The sequence below is a fragment of the Dysidea avara genome, chromosome 5 (assembly GCF_963678975.1).
Source record: "Dysidea avara chromosome 5, odDysAvar1.4, whole genome shotgun sequence".
Taxonomy (NCBI): domain Eukaryota; kingdom Metazoa; phylum Porifera; class Demospongiae; order Dictyoceratida; family Dysideidae; genus Dysidea; species Dysidea avara.
In genome coordinates, this window is record NC_089276.1 from 36,144,735 (window position 1) to 36,168,341 (window position 23,607).

Sequence of the window (23,607 nt, forward strand, 5' to 3'; positions counted from 1 at the left end):
CCGGCACGAAAAACCGGATGATTCCAATCCCGGATACTTCTCTGTATATCTATGACATAACGAGACTCTATGCGCTCGTTCGACATGGACATAGCACGTGTTAAAAGAATTGAGCGAGGAAACGAGTCCTCGTCGGAATACGATTCAGAAGAATCAGACTTCGATAAAGAGGTAGAACAAATTGCTGTATGCTACTCTAATTAATTCGCACGCAGCTGCAGTTGGCGTTCACCAAAGGACTCATAAAACCTGGACTGACACGCGTAAAGGAACCTAAGCGAGCTCCCATCAACAACGCGGTAAGTTGGTAATTCACTACCCGTTATAAATGTGGTTCTACCCTCAAATCTATCACACTTAGGCCAGGCAAACTTGATTAATTGTTTCTCATCCCCGCCCGCATCCCTTTTTACCCCACCACCTCTAATTTCATTATTACTGTAAATATCAACAAGAGTACATAATAGAAACCAAGAGTGTCGAACGGTGTACTGTATTTTTCCAAGATCCTGTGGTATACAGAGGTTTTGAGGTTGCTTGGCACACGAATACATCGCGCATGTGCAGTAACTAGCCAATGAAATTCAAACAGCATATTTGAATTTCACGAAGAGTAGATTTCATTGGCTATATCTGTTGCACATGCATAATACGATCATGCCAATTGTATCAAGCAACCTCAAAACCTCTGTACGAAGCGCCATGCGCTAAAAATGCACGCGCATCTGGCAAAGTGAGTCATATTGCTGATTCGGTTTCACACATCCTTATATTGCTGTCAGTATGATTAATGAACAGTAGAAGACCAGCTACCACAAATTATTGACGGTATAGTATCTGTACTGTATGACCACGCGGTTTAATTCCAAATTTTGTAACTCACATGCGTACGCATTAGTGCATGGCACTTTGTACACCGCAAGATCTTGGAAAAATACAGTACTGCTGATTGCACGAATGTTTAAAAATTGCGTGGCGTCATTTTAACGCATGTGCAGTTAAATAGCACAAGATTCAAATTGCTGTACAGCTACGTGCACCTAACTATAATTATAGCTACAGTAACTGATCGATCGAGCCAGGTAGAACCAGAGCATATTCAAGAGACTTAAGATGGCGAATCGTTTGGCAGCGAGTAGCCATGGGCTTGACGTTGACTGATATTGCCAAGGATCTTGGGATTTCGGCTGGAACTGTTTGCAATGTCTTGAAACGCTTTACACAAACTGGAGAGGTACACGTGAAGAAGCACCCGAAGCGTGATCGAAAATTAGACCGATACCATGAGATTTATATCATAAATTTAATACTAGACTCACCATCTTTACAGTTAAAGGAAATAATTAGTAAGGTTTTACAAATAACTGGTACAAATGTTTCCAGTTCAACCTTGTGCAGGCTGCTTGCCCGTTTTGGGTTCACTCAAAAAAGGTTCAGAGAATTGCTTTGCAGAGGTCAATGGCTTTCCGAGCCTTGTTCATGGCAAACACCATCATATTTTCATGAGACAAATTTGTATGGGTTGATGAAACAGGATGCAATTTCAAAGATATGCTTAGGAAGTATGGCTATGCCTTCAGTGGTGAAAGAGCAGCAATCCCACTTTTGCTAGTAAGAGGTCAGCGCATCTCGTCTATTGCTGCCATATGTACAGATGGACTAATTGCCCTGGAAACAACACCCAACTCTGTGAATGGTGAAACATTTTTTGATTTTGCTCGTGGCTCACTGATTCCCGAGATGATGCCATTTGATGGTCACAATCCGAAGTCGATTGTGGTATTGGACAACTGTTCAATACATCATGTCCAGCAAGTCAGTGAACTGTTCCTAAACGCTGGAATCTTGGGTGTTGTACATGCCACCTTACAGTCCGGATATGAATCCAATAGAACTGTTGTTTAACCATGTTAAACAATATTTAAAGGAGCATGAAGACATAATGTTTGCTATTCCACCAGTACAATTAATCAAGTCAGCATTTAGTAGTGTCACTGCAGAACTATGCACTGCATAGATTAAACATTGTGGATATTAATGACTATGACTTTACACACACACACACACACACACACACACACACACACACACACACACACACACACACACACACGCACACACACACACACATTGTGTAAAAAGTCATGTAATAACTGAGTCAGTACGATTTAAGTCTACGTTACTTTACTACAAACTTTTTAGTTTCTCCCATGATAGCACCGTGCATGTCATCATACTGTTGTTGAGTGATACCCCCTCTCTCCAAGAGTTGGTGCAGTTGTAATAATTGCGTGACACACTGCCCCCTCAGGTTTACGCTCTTGCTAGGTGACACTGTGCAGCTGCTACGGTCACCTTTATCAGAGAGCATATTAGACACTTTCCAAAATGGCTTGTTTGGAGCCACATCATATGATGTATGCTTTTTCATTTGTATGAGATGCGCCCAGCATATTAGTTGCTCTTCCGTGTAAACACCTTCATGTTTTTCCCTCAATTTCTCCTCAGTCGTCTCGACTTTGGCCATTTATCAACATGACCCTCATGAGATGTTTTAGCACGCTTATTAGATGGCTCGCCTCCTGTGTCAGGCTCATCAGTACGCTTTTCTTTGGAGCACCACAACCTTCCTTCCATAGTAGATGTTATACATTTCTGTCAGATTGTTTTCTGAGGTTAGCCAACATCTTTTGCCCTTTGAACCATGTCCAGGTTCTATGTAGCCATAAGTGGCTGGCAAGTACTTTAAAACATTGCTTGTCAATTCGTCTAGTGAAGAAAACTTTCTAGTTACTCCATGAACTTTCTCAATAGTGAAGTCATTTTTTTTCTTGGGTATAATCATTACAGAATACGCCAAAGTTTCTTCAGTCCCTGTCGATACAGTATGATCAACAGTTTGAGCAGTAGTAGAAGGCGCAGCTTGAATTGAGACTGGACACTACAGTGATTCTAAATAATACGCATTCAGTAGTACTTGAACTGCCATCTCACGTACCTGAAATATCATTGTACGAGTCTGCCCTGTTATTAAGGGTCTTATTGTAACAAATCCACCTGGTTTACTACTAGTAGGCATAACTGGCACTCATCATGTGCTTCTCAACCGCCAATTAAGCACGCATGCGCAATTCATACGTTACACAATTTTTAAAGATTCGTGCAATCAGCAGTATTAGCCCGTGATTAATGATTGCATAAAGTAACACAGATATTTCAGTAATTGTTCGTTTATGTGAAATGGTAATTTGAAATGCGTACGTGGCAACGAGTTTTTGTGCACCAGTTTTCCGTGTTATTCAACCAAGCATTCAACAATTATCGTACTAGAAAAGTGTAGTAAGGACCCAAGATAACTAGAGGTGCACCGATATCAATATCGGTATCGGTGAAAAGTTGACTTTTTAGCAGATATGAGCAGATATTACACACAAGTGCTATAATTGTTCAATACATGCTATAGTTGACTTGGTAGCACAAAGGTTAAAGGGTGAGGCTGAAGTTGTAGAGCCTTTCATGATGCCCAAGGTTCAAATCCTGAATTGGTCATATTTTTTTTCTTTTTTGTACACCTTTTCACAATTCTTTGTTTTTTTTCTTTACATAGATTTTAGTGACCACCTTTTTAAAGCTTTTTGCCACATTTTTAAACATTTATTGTAGTGTCCATACTGAAAACCTTTTATTTTCAGATATCGGTATTGGTATCGGAATCAGTAATTTTTTAGCTAATATATCGGTTATCGGTATATTGGAAAATTTCCATATCGGTGCACCTCTAAAGATAACTCCAGCTCGCTAAAACAATGGTTGCACAAACGAATGTGTTGCCACTCCTTCAGGGATCCGCTTGGCAGTGCCAGAACTTTAACATTAGCCATTTCCCTTTAACGCTATCATGTTTTCGCTTGGTTTAGTGGCCGAATTGGGCTAAATACAGCAACCCTTAATGGCAATGAAAACAAACAATTACTGAAATATCCGTGTTACTTTACGCAATCATTAATCACGGGGTAATACTCCCGTTCGATACTCTTGGTTACTATTATATACTCTTGATATCAATCACATGCACACATATTTTGATGTTAAAAAGGCTGGATATCATTTTACAGCATAGCAAAATGTCGCTTGCACCTCAGAAACGGTGGTAAAATGTAACTAAGTACTAGTTCTTAAAAGGCTTTAGCTAACCTTTGTAGTAACAGACAGCTTGATTAGGAGTATTTTCTTTAATAATGACTAATGAAAAATGACCTCCCACCTGCATGAAATCGTGGATGAGAAACAAGTAATCAAGTTTGCCTGGCCTTATTTTTGAAATCAAGATAGTTCATAAGTTCTACTTAATTATGAGTTTAGCAGTTTTGTGTTTGCCAATAGTTTTGTGTTTGCCGTTATGTAGGAATAATGGGGTCACTAAGGAGGTGAAAGTAGCAAAATTTATGTGTGCTACACTTCACACAGAGCGTGCGAATCGGGTAAATCATACGCTCGGTGAAAAATATTTAGGGGTGCCTGAATGTATTGACATTTCCCTTGTCAGAAAACACATCAATATTGCATAATGGTGTTCTTTACTAGTCAGCATTACAGAAGAAATTGTTGTCACTTCATAATGGATTGGATTGGCTGGAGAGGTTTGATGTTACATGTCCAGTAGAGGCAGATGATGAATTAGATGTTCATGATGACTTCAAACGAGAAATGAGTTTGTGAGTTCTCGGTACTTTTAAGGATGTCACCTCAATTAATCAGGACACTTCCTCTCATTGTAATTACCAAAAGAGTACCGCCCTCCAGTTGTATTTTGATGACTGGTAATGTTTTGATCACATATTATATTGGTAGCAATGTAATTTAATACCTTATGGCTTTGAAAACAGTGTTTTACAAGTACACAAAAAAAATTGGAATTTTCAACTAGAGTAGGGACCATAGCACATCGATAAAAAGTACTGAAGCAAGCTGGAGTAGTGCATGATATTAAATCACAGTAAAACAATAAGAAGTGTTATATCCCTACTGTGCTCAAGATACCATAACGGAAATGCACAGTAGGGATATAACACTTCTTGTTTTACTGTGATTTAATATTGTTCACTACTCCAGCTTGTTTCAGTACTTTTTTATCGATGTGCTATGGTCCCTACTCTAGTTTTAAAATTCCAAAAAAAAATTGTGTAGTTGTTAACTTTTTTTGTAAATAATTATTATGACTGGTGAACCCACACATACTGCATCAAAAGAAAGAAATGGCACCATGCACCCCAGTTATATCAATTGTCATCTGAAAAGTGAAGTATCCATTACGCTTTGTTGTCAGCTATGTTCAACCCGTTACACAGCAGTACAAATCAAGAACTGTTCGAAAAGCACCTCTGCAATCAAAGTAGCCACTATGAAAAATACGGACAATTTCTGTTACGAAGGGAAGCCATCATTTGCTACCACCAAATTGACACTTTTCGCTGTCAGCAAAGATGAATGGGGACACACTGGTAAGTCCATGAAGAATGCATTGTACGTACTGCAGTATGCCAAAAGGCACCTCTCGGGCCGAAGCAACATTGAACAGTGAAAAAATCAAGCCCGTATCCTTAGCTGTTATCAAGTTACGCTTGTCTGAAGGCATCAGTCAGTTACTCAGTCAGTAGAAAATTCTGTTAAATAATTTTTTTTTTAAAATTCCATAGCAACTTGTTGGAAACATTTCGGGTCGATCAGAAGGCTTGTTTGGGCTTAGTTTTATCTAACCAATACTGCCTCATCATCGTCTGGGAAAAGCAAGGCTGGTGATATTTTTTCATGGGCCACGTCTACTCCTTTGTGGTCCCTACTATACAGTACTATCATACTGTATGATATGCGAAAAGGCCAGCATATGTGACCCACTGAGCAAAAACTCAACTTGTCTGTGTTTTTCTCAAACTTCATTTTACGACTCTAGAGGGGGAAAATGTGCTGTTAAAGTTTTAGTCTTACGTATCTGGTGAGTATTTTATAGCAAAGCAAGAAGAGCAAAACAATCGATTTATACAGTGCTTGTATAAACAGAATAAATTACAGGTACTCACCTAAATCAATCATAAGTCACAAGTACAGCAGACTATGGAGTTGGGAATATGTTCACCATAAACTGGGGCTTATCAAGGAACAGTTTTTGGCCTATATACACTCGTGCCATTAAGCAAGCTTAGAAAAGGGGATGACAACCATACGTTGTACCGCAATATAAATAAACATGTAACTCATTTTTGTTTCATTTTACAGAAATGAAACAATTGCTCTCCATGAAAAGGTGAATATAGTGATGTGCTTATTTCACTGATTACCAGGACAATTAAACATGCATAAAATCAGTTTTAGAGCACACTTTTTTAATGCAATCTATTTGAATGACATTTATCTCAAATACAGAAAAGTTGGTGTTTTTTTTTTTTTGCTCAGCAGGTCACGTATATACATTTCCTGTATTGGTACCTCTGTGTAACACCCTATTTATTTTTCAGGATATTTTAAAGGAAGCAAAGTGATAGGATACTTTTCACTTTGCAATGGCTGCACTAGATATTGGTTTGTGACCCAGCAATTATTTCCACTGCATAACACGCAACTTTTGCTATAACAAACTCAACAATTATTTTGTTAAAATTATATAAGTGTGACCGTCTCAGCAAAAACTTGACTTGTTCACACAATTTTAATTTTTTTTTTAATTTTCTCAGCATTATTTGCAGTGTCCAAGGAATGGATCACCAAAGTTTCAGCCTTCTGTGGTGAGTAGTTTTGGAATTATAGCGCTAGACAGTAGGAAGAGCAAGATAATCAATTTGTACAGCAACTATACTGAAAATAAACTACAGGCGCTTAAATTCGCAGCCATAACTATCGTTTGGATTAGTCTACAATGTTGCAATTTGGCTTAAAATGTTCACCATGGATTAGCAAATCAGCCAAGGTATAGTGTTAGCCCTTTAGTCACTTGCGCATATGGATGTGAAGGCGGTTTGGTAGAAGAAACTATGACAATCTTGTTTACATTTACCGCATCGTAAACAAACACACGCGACACGCATACCGTTGGAGCTACAGAAACGAAACAAAGATTTTCAAACTCTCCATGAGCAGGTGAATAAGATGGTATATAGTTTTAATTGATTTGAGTCTTCCTCCTTCGAGTACTGGCCCGATAAAAACTTGCATATTTTTCATTGTAGCATGCGTAATTTTACTAATTTTCTCAATACGCCGCATGCTTGTGCAAACAAGTCGGGTTTTTGCTGAGACGGTCACATATATATTATATACATGTAGCAGTGTTTGTAAACATGTCTTGTATCCAATCTACTGAAAATGTGATGCATGAATAGAATCAATTAGCCTGATATATATTATATGTTAATTGTTTGGACTAATTGTTTGGTTTAAATGAGACATATCACTATGTATACCACACTTTGAACCCTGATACAGCTACAACCAGGCCTTGTCATCAGCTCAACTGGCCTGTCACAAGATTGAACAGTTAGGAGTTGTTGTGAAGCGACCAGATGATTATTTTGCTGAGATGGTTAAAACTGATGATCACATGAGAAAAGTAACCATGGTTACCATCATCATTATGGTATAATCCTCTTGTAGGTTCGGGAAAATCTGATGAGGAAACACAAGGGAGTTGAGAGTAGTGAGCAAATGAGAAAGTTGAGGAGTCTAAAAAAGTTTGGTAAACAGGTGAGACATTTGAACACTTAACCTCGTCTGGCACACTGTCAAATTTCTGTATTGTTACACACAGTGGCTACTGGGCTGTGGCTAGCTGATGTAGTACTGTATGTCAGCTTGTCTCCAACCATTAGGCTATTTTGTTTTGTGCGAGGACGTAACTTTCCATCTATCAGTTTGGTAGTTTTAAGCTGTTGTTTTGGAAATGTACCATAAACCACTATCCCCTATCATTGCCTATTGGAACAGATTTGTTTCATTACCACTGACTATGGCTATAAGCAATGTAAGCAGTCATAGGAAAGGCTGATATTGTGTCCTGACCTTTGTGAATGAGTGGCTAGGTTATTCGAGTCACTAGTGTTGTCGAGGTATTGTATGTTCTATTAGAGTAGTTGAATTACATGTTTTACTTCACATCATAACAGATCTGTTATGTTGTGATCACGATACAAAACTATAACATAATGTGTATAATGCTGTACACATGGAATGTACTATAGGCACCTTGAGACCAACTAATAGTGTCCTAATTTCTATTCCTACAGTCAGCTTATATTATGTACTAACTATTTAGAGACTTAACTAAGTATCTGGATTATGTAGGTGTCCTCAAGTGTCCACATTAAGGCCGCATACATGTACTCCAAATAATTTCTTGATTTCCTGTCCACTGTCCGCATCTGTTCACTGCCAGCAGTAAAATGTTCTATTATTCCAAACTCTATTATATTTTCTGCATTCAGTAAATGTGTGACAGGTCAGTGTGTTACCAAGTTGACACCTTTGTTTTAGTCCTGCAGCAATTTACAAAATGAAGTTGCAAACTCATGCTTTTATGCAGTTTACTTTGGTATCTTCAGGTGAAACGAGATATTCTTGAGCAGAGAAGGTTGGAGAAGAAGGAGACATTGGAATCCATCAAACAGTACAGAAAGGTATATCAATCATGTTACCACCAGAGGAAGTTGGTTACATGTCATAGTGTAGCCAAACGTGTTACTTGATCTTTAGAAATATGTACGTATGGATAATTGTAGTGCTTGTTTCTTAGCTAACCCTGCCTCCCACACATTCAATCATGTAAAGCTCATCTGATGACATCATTAGTGGTCCACATTCTTTGCCCCATGAAGTAGTGATACAAACATGCTTCTTATTAGTGCCCACTTCCTGGAACTAAGAAGTTGGACTAATGTCATCAGACAAACTTTGTATAATTGAGGACATGGGCAGCTAGGGATGAGACAACATATGTGACTGGATCTACAAAAACCTGATGCAATCATGCAAGCCTAAATTTACAGCTTAAAGCATTTGTAAGGCGGTGAAATATTTACATATTATCGAAAAAAATTATGTAATTTTTTGAATGCCTCTTTCTTAGTGAAGGAAGGGACTAACAAAAAAAACTGAATATCATCTTATTTGCCTACTCAAGAGGAGCTGGAAAATCTTTGTTTCATTGCAGCATAGATAATGTATGCGTTCCTAATGGATTGGAAACGCCCGTTAAATTATTTTCTTATCCTAGTTACGGTGCGCCAATACATTGGGAAATTTGTTGAGTGATTGTTTGGCTTTCTCTCACTTGTTTGAAGGGCAGTTTGAAGGCATGGACATTCCTTTTACATTGTTTATTGTGCTGCGTTGTGTACTGAACAAGAACACAGCGTGTCTGTGGATACTGGGAGAAATATTATTTGCGACAGGTGACAATGGTAGGTACGTACCAGCTAATAATTCAACAACAGTACTATTAGCCAACTTCTCGTCACTGCATTTACACAACCAAAGAAATGTGTGATACATTGAAATAAATTTTAAGCTACAGTACTGCTCAGCTTGGGCTAAGCAATAGCACAAAGTATTGCCTGTTTTCTGAAGTTTTATCGAAGCAGTGGAAATATACAGCGAAGCAGTGAATATATAGCTAGCCTACTACACTCTACCTGCTACAAGTAGTGTAAACAGCAGCAGCAAAGAAACAGTGCTGCACTTTCTGTCTCTTCAGGAAATTTGCACAACCGTTTTGAAATACCATATTTCACCTTTGAACCTGAATTTTCTTATGCTATTGTTTACTGCTCTCCAGCGTCCCTACCCAGTCCAGACTCCAATTAGTGTAGGTGGTAACTAATCCAGCTGTAAACAACAAACACTAATTTGCTGGTTACAAGTACAGCGAAATCTTCCACCTGTCGACTGTTGAGCGAGCAGTGAAACGAGGATAGTCCATGACGTCACTATGTAAATAATACGGGCGTTTCCAATCCATGTGACATACATTATCTATGATTGCAGTAGGCTCAAGGGTACGCAAGTTATGAGCATTTTTTTACGTCACATCAAAGCAATTGTATGCGATTGATTTTTCTTCACGAATTTTTCCTTTGTATGCAGTGAAGAAAGGTGACAAAAGGACAAACATACCAAGTAATTGATTCCCCTATTCATGGCAAACACGATGGTGAAAATTTCAGCTCTGTACGTCAATCGGTTCGTAAGTTACAACCGTTTTAGTAAGCACCTGTCATTTATTTCCCTATACTTGCTGTAGAAATCAATTTTTCAGTTTTTGCTACTTTGTAGGGCTGTAACCCCGAAAGTTATTGGCATATGAGGCTGAAACTTTGCTAGATGGTACACTTGGCTAAGTAGATTATAAATATTTAATCAACAGGAATTCGAAAAATGTGTGATTCTGTCCGGTTTTCACATATCCGGTCACATATGACATGGGCCTACCAATTCACACATTAATACTGAGTGATACTGAGATGTTGGGGTTGAATACAGTGGTCCCTCCATTATCCGGCTACCAATTAGCCGATCAGAAAATATTAGAATATTATTTTTGTGTAAAGTGTGCATTCCATTACTGTATTGAACTTGGTTCTGTATAATAAATAAATGGGTTTCGATTATCTGAACACACTCAGGGCCCAATGAATTTAGTTACTAGTGGGACCACTGTGGGTTGATCACAAGATCTCCTCTATGTCACTATAACATATATAGTAGCCATTATTGTTCCACCAGTCAGGTGGTGCTAAACCAGGTTTCTTAAGAGAGGAAGATGATGACCAGTTTGAGGTGTCAACAGAGAAAACAGCTACCACTAAATCACAAAGAAAACCATCAAAGAAACGACAGTATAAAGTAAGTGGTGAGATACACACACACATACATGTTTGTTTAAATTTTCAAGAGATGGTGAGATTTTTGTAGTGTGGCAAACCATATAAAATTTGACAGTCATACCTACATGTACGTAAATCCGTACTGAGCCAGGAGCCAAACCCAGATTAGTATCATGCTCATCTAGATCCTTTCTTATCAATTACGAGATACCTGTAAGCAAGTATGACTCAACAACATTTTAGCAAGTATAAACTTTTAACCTAAGATGGTGACAGACATTTTTCTCATACAGTAGCATAGTAGCATGTGTTGGAGCCTGTGCAAACAGTGCATCGTGCTGCTTATGGATAGTGGCATATTGTGTGGGCAACTGTATGCATAAACATTGAGATAAGCTTTGCTTTGGTAATTAACATTCACCCAATGAACATATGGCCTATAAGAATGAGATGGTCTTTTTCATGAGGTCATGAAATGTACCTCAGATATGGGATCATACAGTACACACGTACTTGACTAGTCTGGCACAGCTGACCCTTTTTAGGCACCTATAAGTGTCCCAAAAAAGGATCTGGTCTGTTTATGGTTAACAGCGAAATTTTGTCCTTGAAATATTTAGACTTCCATAATATTATAGTCTAGTACATTTTGGAAATGTTTGCAAATCTGCGAAAATTTTTAATTTGGTAACATTGCTCAACCTCAAAAGTATTGCCTTTCGAAATATTTAGGCTATATACAGGGAAAGGTCCCAAACACAGTTATGGTGTACTTCATGATCAGTGAAATTGCTAAAGCATCACTGTCGTGATAAGATTCTTCAGTATTCGTGATTTTATTTTGGTTGTAACGTGAGCAGCAGTGTTGATTACACATTCCTAGGCACAAGTCCTGAATGCTAGACAAACCAGACCCCCTTTTTTTCAGGGTGCTTATAGGAACCTAAAAAGGGTCGGCTGTGTCACTAATACTTGACATGGTCACTATTATGAGGTGGTCTTATTAATACGTAATTAACACTGCGGCTCACATTAGAAACCATAATAAAATCACAATTACTGAAGAATCTTATCATGACAGTGATGCTAGTCTTGATCAGCAGTTATCAAATTTAACTTTTTTGCGGATTTGTAAACGATCCCTAATATAACTATATGGAGGTGCAAGATAAAATTTTTACTGTTAACCTTGAAATCAGCAAAAATATTCTCCCTCGAAATTTGCGGTATGTTTGAGACTATAATGAGGTCAAGGATTTCACTCTACTTACTTTCATGACATTAATCATATGCTTACTTGTTTCATGGTAGGACAAGAAGTATGGTTTTGGTGGGAAGAAGGATAAGAAAAACACGTCACGTTCTGCTAGTGACATGAGCAGCTTCAAGGCATGGAAACACAGCAAGGTACGACCAAAGAAGGGTAAACCAAAGAGACCGGGAAAGTCCAGAAGAACTAAACAACGTAGACAATAATTCTGTAATTGTACAATCTTATGTGTAATTCATCCTCAGTGATTTAACATAGGAGTAAGGAATTTGAAATCATAAAAAAGTATTCAGAAATATACACTGTTTATTGATGTCACAGTTGACAGTGATATGGTTATAGTTTATTGTTGTAGTTTCTCTTGTTCTTTTTGTCTCCAGTAAGCATCCATGTATTTGGTGATCTCCGAGTGTTCCTTAGGATGGTATAGTCTTCTATCATGACGTTGAGGATCAATCTGTAATGATAGTGTACGGCACACAATGCTCCTACCTACAGACACACATTATGGTCTGTACACACAACCAACCACTTAACTACCTAAAGCATTTGTGACTATCTCAGCAACGATCTTCATAGTTTACACCATTTTCAAATTTCCTTTATTGTGTCTAGGAATGGCAGGCAATTGTGGTGAGTAGCTTGGTGGCCATAACTGGTGTGTGCGTTAGTCTGCAGGCTTATAACTTTGGCTCAGTGTTCATCATCCGCCACAGTATAGTTAATTGATTTGAAACTTGCTGAATACACAGCACATTATATATACTTCACCCATTGTTTTCCCAATTTTAATAAGTGGACTACACTGTATCTGGGGTTTTACTGAGATGGTCACATGGAAAGGCCAATAAATGTGACTGGATTTGCAAAAAGGTATGCCTTTTCACACACACACAAATTTGACCCATTTTTAAATCTTTGAAGCTTCTTAACTTCGTTTTGGTCATTGCATATAATTTCCTGAGAATTTTTGTGATTGCAGCTAACATGTCTGGCTACATATTGAAACTAAGAGCAAGTTGATCACTACACTGAGTCAAACGTTACATCATATTGTTCGCTTGTGTGTAAAATGTGTGGAAAAGGTACCTTTTTGCAAATCCGGTCACAAATATTGTTCTTTTGTGAGGTCAAAGTGTCATATAATGTATACCATAATTTTTTGCATGATAGAAATTTTTGTGAAAATAAATTTATGTGACTGCTTTATTAGAGTATTTCAAACTTTTAACAATTCAGCACTGGTATGTACATAGATACAGTGCGTGGTAAACAGATTGTTCACCCATAACTACATCATTAATGGTAACAAGCCACGCAGTTATTAACTGGTTGTTTAGCCATAGCTAGCTTGTGAAAAGTTCATGTAAATGTTTTTGCATACAAAATTTATTTCACAATGGGAAAACCAATGAACACACAAGTAATGTACACTCTCTACTAATTGTTACATAAGACACACTGTATGCTCTAGACTAGCTACCACAGTGAATCCTACAGGTATCTGTATACACATTAACCCCAAAAGTGACTATTCAATTGGAGTATTTATCACCTGTGGATGTTCTAATAGAGTATATGGGCTTCAGGTATCTGAATACTATTGTCTAACTCAAAGGTGTATGAATTTCAACATGGTTGATTTGGACTGTATATCCCAAGCCAAACACTGGTGAGGAATTTGTCAATCCATTTACGTAATTATCAACATCATTTATATTATTGTTATTTTTATTCGTAGTATAAGTTGTATTGTAGGGAATCCAAAGACCAGCCATTATAGAGAGGTTAAATATGTACAGTCTCCTTTATTTAGAGGGTACTTTAATAGAGGCTTCACTGTGTACATAAACACATACCAGTGGAGTAGTGTCCCAGCCAATCTCTTGTGCCTCGGTAATCGGATACTCCAACTTTTCTGTTGGTAACTGTTGAGCTGTCTTGTACATCTCTAGAAACTCCTCTACACCAATGACAATAGATGATAAACACACAAGAGGGATATCATACTATGACACTTGACTAGATATGCATAAGGGATTTACAAGGGGTCCGCAACTCCATTCAAATCTCACACAGCCTCTTTTGAAATCTTAAATATTAGCTCATTTTGAAATCTGAAATGTAAAATTCCACGTAATTCATATATACTTCCATCGTCCGGCAGTCACATGAATAAAAAATACTTAGACAAAAAAGGGTCCTCAAACAATTTTAAAAAAAGAAAACCAAAATCCTTGACCAGGAATCAAACCCAGGATTTTCAGTGTGTGAGCCCAGAGTCGTAACTACTGTGCTACATGGCTCCCAGTTATTCACCAGCTGAACCCGACCCTAATGCAAACCTGACATTTACCTATTAAGCATAATTTTCACTGTATAAAGGTAAGTTTTTGGGTGAGTTCAATCCTTCGACAAGTTGCGGACCCTTCGGCTGTGCGGCCTGTGCCATACACCTATATCATATGCAATGGATGGAAACAGAGAATTTATTTGGACTGGGGCATGCAGAACTAAGAACTGAGCTCAGCGTACATAATCATGAATGATCAAAGCTGGGATGGTCATGCTAGCGTGTGTATGTGTGAATTCATTAACATACCATCTCCCTGGCCATCAGCAGAATCATGTCTCGAGTTTGGTTTACCAGTTAACGTGTATGCTGTAGAAAGAAGAAACGTGACATCACACTCGATCTAAAACAAGATAAATACTTACACTTCTTATGAGGGTTCATGCTGTACTTCGTGTAGAGCTTTTGGTTTCTAAGTTCTTTACCCACCGTTTCGCAAAGAATTGCGTTTTGGTGCACCAGATTCTTCGGCTCCTTTTGCGTCTGTGTCGCCGCCATTTTCGCGCTATTAGTGTGTTCCTGTTACCATTGGCAATAAGCGCGTGTTGTTTTATTGCGTGCAATAATAAGAATGCGCGAGTACAAAATCTACAAGACGATCCACCTAGCGATCCACTAGTTCCAGCGAAGATGATGACGCAGTCAGCACTTGCACCATGTTATGTGAAGTGATCCTGGAGGTGAGCACTAAATAGAAAGACTCAAAAATGAAGAGACTGTAATTAATACTATGAATGGTTTGTTTTTGTCTGCATTCAACAGAATTCTGAGTGTAAAAGTGTAATAGATTATGCTATCTGTAATTATACCAGACATTTTAAATCTTAAAGTGTCCCATACACTAAAACTGACCTGAACCATAGACAGTATATTGTCTGTACTAGACATTGCTGTCTTTTAGCCTTACAGCTCCCTCCCGACCAATAGAGAGTTAGTCTGGTGCGGCTACCCCTTCGCAAAAGGAGGAAGGGTCTGGTCACTACAGATAGTTATTCGAAATAGGCTAACAGACCGCTGCTAACAGACCGCTGCTAACAGACCGCTGCTAACAGAATTAAAGATTCTTGATACCGAATCATAGAAAAAGATACCATGTGGGATATTTAAGCGCAAGTCCAGCCTTATACACAAAAGCTGCACAAGACCTGTAACAGTCCTTAGCAGTTCATTCAAAACAGTTCAAAGAGTAATTTATTTAAATATAGGTTACCTTTAAAATTTATCCAAGCTATGAGAAAACTGGAACAGATTACACCATGCTTTGATTTCTCAGTTGTCAGGCACAACACACTAGATAATTTTTCTTGACAATTAGACACCTGCTTAGCACAATGTTCTGAACCCTACATTCCACCTATATCCTAGTGCTACATTTCTGCATAACATAAAACTCAGAAAGTATACAAAGTTAGCTCTCACGCTTTATGTATGTGTGATGCACACACATGCAATTTGGTAGTTATCTCATATCCAGTTTTCCATTGTGCATTGCAATTTATAACAACAACAGCTTCTCTCGTCATGAAAATCAATATAAAACAACATATGTGACCTAATTTTAGAAAACCGTCGATATCCGCACAATTTTCAAAATGCATTTTATTTGTTCTTTGTTTTCTATAGGGACAGGGGAATGGACTAGCCAAGTTTCAGCTTCCTAAGTTAAGTAGCGTTGGGAATACAGCACTAGATAGCCGGACGAGCAAATAAATTGATATGTACAGAAGCTATCAAGAAAAGAATCTACAGGCGCTTACATAAACCATCATAACTTACTGATACAACGACATATGGAATTGAATCTTGGCTCATTGTGTTCGCCATGAATTTGTGCATCCACCAAGGTATGGTTTTTCCCCCAGGCATGCTTCTTTGTTCAAGAAGGAAGGCAAATTCACTGAAAAACGATTGTCGGTAAATTCTTTCGTCATCGCAACGTAAACAAACATCTGTAACTTTGGAATATTTTCGTGTATGGAGATGAAACAACGATTTTTTTTTGTACTCCCTATGGACAGGCGAACACAATGATGCCCAGGATTTATCCATCGGCGGCTTAATTCGCCCACCAGCAAGGCGATAAAAACTTGTGTAATTTATTTTCTGGAGCTTGCGTTTTTTACCCATAGTTTTTAAATGCGTTTTATTACAAAAGTACTGTTGTGCGTATATTGACGGTTTTCCAAAATTCGGTCACATATAAATATCTCTTATACAAATGGTGACCAAATTACCAAATTTACAGAACCTTGAATGCACTTAGCACAGAAAAAATCTATTAAAAAACAATGCCACTCTTACATAAATATAAGCATGCACATCTCACTCATTTTAGCCTCAGAGTCAAATATGACTTTATACTTGTAGGGTAAGGTCTGTGAAAGTGTACATTATTTGCATCTGCTGCTTAAGCCATGCAGAGCAGAGTTTAATGAGGAATATCATAAGTGATTAGCGTTACTTATTAGAGATTACATTTTAGAAACTAATTTTTACATGCCAAGGCTATATTATTCAAAAAACAATAGCAGTACAGAACAATAACAACAGTATGGGTTGACTTATTGTTAATATTAATTTTTGGAATCATACAATAACAATAACTAAAATGAAAATGCCTTACAATTACATCACTAATACCAAGAGTTAAACATACTCAGTAAAATCAATCTTTGTAAGGGTGTTAGTGTGCTACCAAGTCAGTACAAATTCACCTCTATTATTCCTATGGCTTTAAAGATCAAGGTACAGATATGAGTATGTTTTAAACAATTTGCTATAATTGTCCCCAGACAAATGATGGCTTGAAAGGGTGCCAATCTTATAATTGAAATGGACCGCCTGCCCACATACAAATATGCCTGGGTACAGCACGGAAACTAACAGAGAATTTATTTGTAGTGGCCTAGCTTATTACTGTATTAATTTACAAGTAAGATAATTGTGTGGCTGTCTCAAATGAACTGTAAGTCGTGTGCTGTGTCGATACAGTGAGTGTTGTGTAAGTGGTGTGATTTCATTGGTGCAATTTCATTGGTGCAATGACATTCTGGTAGCCCCAATGCAGTTGTGATAAGATTCCTAATGGGGATAGGTGGTACGAGAGACTAATGTTAGATGTGTTCCACAGCTTCAGTACCACTTTGTACTGCTGTCACACGTATCTGAAAATTATAATACCTACTAGCCATGATATTAGGGTACAAAATAGTCAGTGCTCTTGTGCGTAGGAAATGCTTATGTGCATTGATAGTTTGACACACTATTGCAAACTTTTTCTAAATCATTAGTGCACAGAGTATGTATGTGCATGTAAGCACTTTGTCAAATAGAGTTGCTAAGCAGATACGCCGATAAATCCACTTTTACACTAATATGAATTTGTTATACAAAGTGTGGGAAGATTTTCTGATATGAATGACTTGGTACTCCTCTACCAAGCATACTTGTCTACACAATCTTCATAATGCTCAGATCTAGTAATTGTTTGTTGTCCCATACTAGACATAGTTGGTTAACCATCCACTAAGCACTACTCATTAACTGGAACTAATCACTTAACATAATGGGTTATGCCTTGTGAAGTAGTGACAGACAATGGCAGTCACCACTTCACAAGACACAGCAGAGCATCCTTGGCTAGACATAGCAGAGCTGCCATAAGAGTGTTGTTATGTAAGTGGTTGTGGCTCTTTGTCTCCTAGTCATAATTCTTCAATACATTTGTAGTACAGAAGTACATTAAGTCACATTGGACGCCACTTCTAGTACAGTTTGTAAATGAAGAAATCATGCTATCAAACAATTTGTTAAGTCAACATATCTGTGTTAACAAGTAGGGACCACAGAGCTCACAGAACAGAAACAGCCAAGGCTTTATATACATGTGCTTTAAAAGGCCACAAATTTTAGAGACCTATTTGCTCTGTCTTTGGGTGTGAGATGATGTTGTACAAATCAATTGTAACTTCATACATATAATTGTAGACATTTAAGGTAATGTATATAGAGTTCTGTGATTGTTGCTCCATTCTGGTTCATGGGCTGAAGCCATGAGATATATTTTTCAATAACAGGTTATCTAAATCAATTCACTGATCTGTTACGAACAATGTGATTGTTGTATATGTACCAATTGTTGAGGGTGACAAATTTCATGGTGATTTACATGCATATGTACTTGTTTATACTATCACCCTCAAACTTATCCATGTATGCAGTGAAACATGAGGCAAGTGATCCTTTACATTAATTCTGCAAAATTGTTATGCATTTGTGCCATATAGACGGAAAGTTTCAAGGGAGAAATTATTTTTGGAAAAATGTGTAAGATAATTTTTGTGTCTTTAGTTCCAAAAGTGCCACGTACATGTCCTCTATGACTATTTGTTCACAAAGCAGCCATTACTCGTAAAATATTTCCACCTTTTCAGTATGTTCTGTATGACCAACATAGGATGAATTTTTTTTTTTTTTTTTTTGAGCTAATCTAAAACATTAGTCATTGCGTACTGGTCAACTTTATTTGCAAACCTACAGTATAAAATGGTTTGTCATTGACACTGCAAATCTGGCTCAACTTAACAATTAAAACATTTCCCTTAGAGAAGCTCAGGGTATACAGTACAATATCTACATCATCACGGGTCATTAGTGATCATATTACAGGATGACTGGTCTATTGAATATCAAGTATACACTTATCATAAGTGTACTGTAATACATACCTGTTAGACTTTCATTTTCATGTTGCCAAGTATCAAGTACAAGAGCCATAAAGTTAGTAAATTGATATCTATCATTATGGAATATGAATACCTCTTGTTGTTCTCATTTAGTTTTGCTGTCGTAATGAATTCAGATGAGCGAGAAAACAGCTATCCTCCACGGTTGCTAACAAAGATGGGTATGCTATTATGCAACAACAGCAAATGTTGACGGTAAAGAAATGTGAAATGTGTTGATCTGTACGTGAGTGTGTGTTGTTTATGCATATATAGGTACAGTTAACATGTAGTTACAGCCAATAGGAAGTATTTGTAACAAAACTTTACCATTAGTAGGCAGAGCTACAGTGTAGTAAAACGCTTTGTCAACTTTTGTTACTGAGAGAAAAGGAATATAAAAGAAGCTGTAGCAGTCCACCGTGTTCCTGGATAGCTGCTGGCCTTCTTATGCTGTAAAGAGACACTTACCGATAATCGCTACATGTACCAGCCAATGTTTGATGACTTTCTCTACAAAAAGTCTTCTAAATTAGCTAACAATTTAATAGAATACAAAATTATAACTATGGAAAGCATATTTGAACTTTATTATGATACTGTCCTAATATTCCACATAATGAATTAATTCCTATATCTAGGGGCTGGTTGACTTGTGAAATACCAGAACCTCTCTAATACAAATACTTTGGGACCACCCAGAATTTTGCAGTAGGCTTATGTCTACTATAGAGGTTTCCCTCTTTCAGAGCTAAACAAATCTGTTATGCATCTTTGTTCTTATTACGGAGGTTGTCTTCTATTGTGTCATTAATTAGGGGAGTTCGTTGTGATGGGTTCCACTGTATGAATGTAGACAAATCCCATCTATAGAATCATGAGATGTTTATGATGTGCTTCTGGGGTTCTTGTTCAGTAGCCATTGTTATGTAGAATGTGCAGTAAGTGTAGTTTGCTGCAGTCAACCATAGTTATTAAATTATAAAACTTGTAAATGTAACAGAACAAATGACTTTGCATGTAAACAGTTTTGTGGTATAATTGTGCAAGAAAAAATATTTGATGAAAATAGCCATTAGTGGTACACGTAAGAATGATGTCGACATCAGCAAACTTGACAGAAGCTACAGTAATGTGATCCCATTTAATACCACACTGTGAACTGTACTTTAAGGGCAAAAGTACTATAATTTTAGATTTGCTGTATTCTTAACAAAATTCCACTTTCAAACATACACCTGTACATGCCTCTATGACAGTAATTTCATCTTTACATCAAACCTCAAAATCATGAACTAGCTAACACTGTTATCACTTGTACTTACAGGGGTCTTGATGACTAAATTTATATTTTGAACCTTTCTGTCTTGCAATGATTATCAGTGTAGTTCTATCCTTAGAGTATTATGGAAATACCATGTACATATTCTTGATAGACGTTTATAAAATTTCAAAGTTCAGTTAGTTAGCATCATGCAATAAGCGTGTGTTCACTATTTGTATGATTTTTTTTTATATTAAAAGGTGTGGTGTTCACAGGAAATTGCTCCATGACATCATAATATGATACTATATATGGTAGAGGCTACGCTGTCCTGGTAACATGTATAAAATGGAACTAAATATGAAAGGGTTAAAATTTGTGTGGTATCTACCAGTATGTGTGTCTTCACCTTGATCCACACCGTACTAACCATATTGTTGGGCAAACCATTTTGTTGTTTAATGCTACATGGGAAATGTGTATGGTGTCCTTTTGTGGTAAAGGATACACCAGCAACATTAATGGCATGTATGGCATGACGAGGTGTTCTTTCTCTATATGTGTGAGAGAGAGTGTGTGTGTGTGTGTGTGTGTGTGTGTGTGTGTGTGTGTGTGTGTGTGTGTGTGTGTGTGTGTGTGTGTGTGTGTGTGTGTGTGTGTGTGTGTGTGTGTGTGTGTGTGTGTGTGTGTGTGTGTGTGTGTGACACCCTCACCTGTAGTACAGCCACCTACGTGGTTCCAGTGATGACCCAGTTCACTGGGTAGCATGACCATGCACACTGCAACCAAATGCTTTTGCTTTGCAGTGTGTGACTGCATATATCAAGTAGCAGTACCTGCTGCTTGTTACCATATGTATTTCTCACAATTGTTGACTTACAGTGTTCCACTACACTTATATGGATGACTAGTTTTTCCCTATCTACCTAAACTTAGAAGTTGGCTTCATAATGTGGTCACAATGGAAGCTGTAAACATCACAAGACATCACATCATATTTTTCAATGGCTTGGACATATCACCTATAATTTTAATAATTTTTACACACTTACTTTTTTGCCTTCGACATGGCAGTGATTTCAATGATGATGACAGACACTCCATATATAGCTAGGCTTCGGTAATTAGACCTTTCTTAGATCACCAGTAAAATGGATGCTGGGTGGAGAACTGGCAGTACATGTAGTAAGGTTTATTTTTTAGCTGAGCAGTGAACATCATGTTTTCCAAATTTCATTTCTTTACTTAGAACTTTTAGCTTGTCATTGTTTCTTTTCCTAAGAAAAATATGTTGTTTGTGCAGTCTTTACACACAGTGTATAGACTAAAGTATTTGTACTTTTAAACATGCAAGGAAAAGTTTAACATATGCACTGACAATTGAATGCAAATGTTTTAAAAACAAAAGTTTAGCAATGCCACAATTAGGGTGTGTATATAGTTTTTGGAAAGCCTGTTACCTCCTTACCCCTCCACCATTCTCTCCCTAAACAATAAAAAATCCCACAACCCAGCCCAAGACTGTACACATACAGTGAGGCCTGTGTATTAAGGACAGAGCAATAGCATCCTGGTTATCAATATCAAAGTATCCTCTAGATCGGTTTACATACTATGGAATACTTTGAGACCATTACCAAGTGTGCGGTTTATGTAGGTGTCCTTATTTTCAAGTGTCTAGGTTCTACTGTACATCCTAAAAACTGTAGAACACATCTACATATTGACATAGTGCATGATACTTGACTACTGGAACATCTAGTGACCCTAATGAACTAAGCTATTATCGATGTCATAGTCCACAAGTAGTCTAGTTGGGTATACCATGTTGTGTGTGGCTATTTTGCTCTGTGATCTAATAGTGTGAACTATGGAGGGGTATACTGAATATCATTGCATACTCCCTGACTACTGCTGTCATATGTAGTACTCCCACCTCAGGGTGTGTGTGTGTGTTTGGGGGATATGGTAAGCCATTGGCTTTACTTGGTTTTAAAAATCTGTAATCACCAAATGAAAAGTAATTTTGGTTAAGTTTGTAGCACATGGTCATAACATTGTGATGTAGCACCACAAGAACAGAAAGCGGTAGTTAGCTGAGTGTATGAAGTCACACTTGCTAGGACTTAAGTAGTATCTTTATTTGCATAGACACTCTCAAATTTGGAAATGTCCTACTAGCTATATCAAACAGATATACATATTGAACTCCTGCTCTGTGAAATAGAAATATTTTGATCACATAAACATACGATAGTACGATAGTAGATAGTACGATAGTACTGCATGTACAGTATATTAGGGATAATGGATTTTTCTGGCCAAAAAGATCACCCAAACATCAGCTTCACAATACCATCCTGGTACCTTGGCAGTATTGGTTAGGTATAACCAAGCCCAAAAGTGTGACCCCAATAGAAAGCTACAGAATTTTTTTTTACAAAAATTATTCAATGGAATTCATATATATGTATTACTACTGTAAATGTATGTATGACCACAAGCAGTAGGATATTATGTGGTGAATATAGGGTTTCATGGTTTCATACAGTAGTTATAGCTACGTCGTCGTCACCTTATCCCACCAGAAGCAAAAGCTTGTTAATACTCTGTTGAATATTGCTACAGAAAAGTAACTCAGATCATTTGTGACTTGTTTTTTTTTTCTTTCTTTTTTCAACCCTGCTATGACCCATTTAACTTGAGATACAAGAACTTCTTATTAAACATTTTCTCTTAGGTTCATCGGCTCTTGGTAAACACCTCATACAGGTCAGTGGTTACAAACCTGGAGTACATGGTCCCAGGTCGGGGATCTGATATCTGACCCTATGGTGTCTAACTGATGAAGCAGACAGCCATGCATTCACTCAATCTATGGGTTGTATAAAGTGTGGCCTTTCACTAGTTGAGTGTTGCGTTATATCACCACATCTTAAGATTTGATGTTCATTACATCAAAACTTTAATTAGCATCACTACATGCTGTTAATGAGGAGTCAGGCTGTGACTAATTGTCTGTCTGCATAGAAAAGACTGGTTCTGCACCTTCACAAGTGCTACAGTGTACAGGATGTGGAATAACGTGTTTAAAGTGAAAACTTATGCAATAAAGATCCTTTTGGGTA

General features: G+C 37.5%; 3 protein-coding genes across 3 annotated transcripts in view; 2 read left to right on the plus strand and 1 right to left on the minus strand.

Moving 5' to 3' along the window:
- On the plus strand, positions 1–12,436 carry LOC136255333 (probable rRNA-processing protein EBP2). Its single transcript, XM_066048070.1, has 8 exons — positions 1–171; positions 216–299; positions 4,585–4,715; positions 7,477–7,600; positions 7,645–7,734; positions 8,589–8,663; positions 10,768–10,887; positions 12,180–12,436. Exons 1-8 carry the CDS (start codon positions 70–72, stop codon positions 12,342–12,344), a joined length of 891 nt encoding a protein of 296 aa, XP_065904142.1. The 5' UTR covers positions 1–69; the 3' UTR covers positions 12,345–12,436.
- On the minus strand, positions 12,387–15,036 carry LOC136255334 (cilia- and flagella-associated protein 144-like). The gene is made up of 4 exons (XM_066048071.1): positions 14,857–15,036; positions 14,741–14,800; positions 13,998–14,101; positions 12,387–12,595 (listed from the first exon to the last, which is right to left on the minus strand). The coding sequence occupies exons 1-4, from the start codon at positions 14,987–14,989 to the stop codon at positions 12,482–12,484; spliced, it is 411 nt and encodes a 136-aa protein (XP_065904143.1). The 5' UTR covers positions 14,990–15,036; the 3' UTR covers positions 12,387–12,481.
- Positions 15,018–23,607, plus strand: part of LOC136255332 (A disintegrin and metalloproteinase with thrombospondin motifs 6-like) — a 17,684-nt gene continuing 9,094 nt past the window's right edge. Inside the window, exons 1-2 of the mRNA XM_066048069.1 lie at positions 15,018–15,171; positions 19,330–19,431. The gene's annotated coding sequence lies outside the window, so the exon portion shown is untranslated. The remainder of the gene's footprint in view (positions 15,172–19,329; positions 19,432–23,607) is intronic.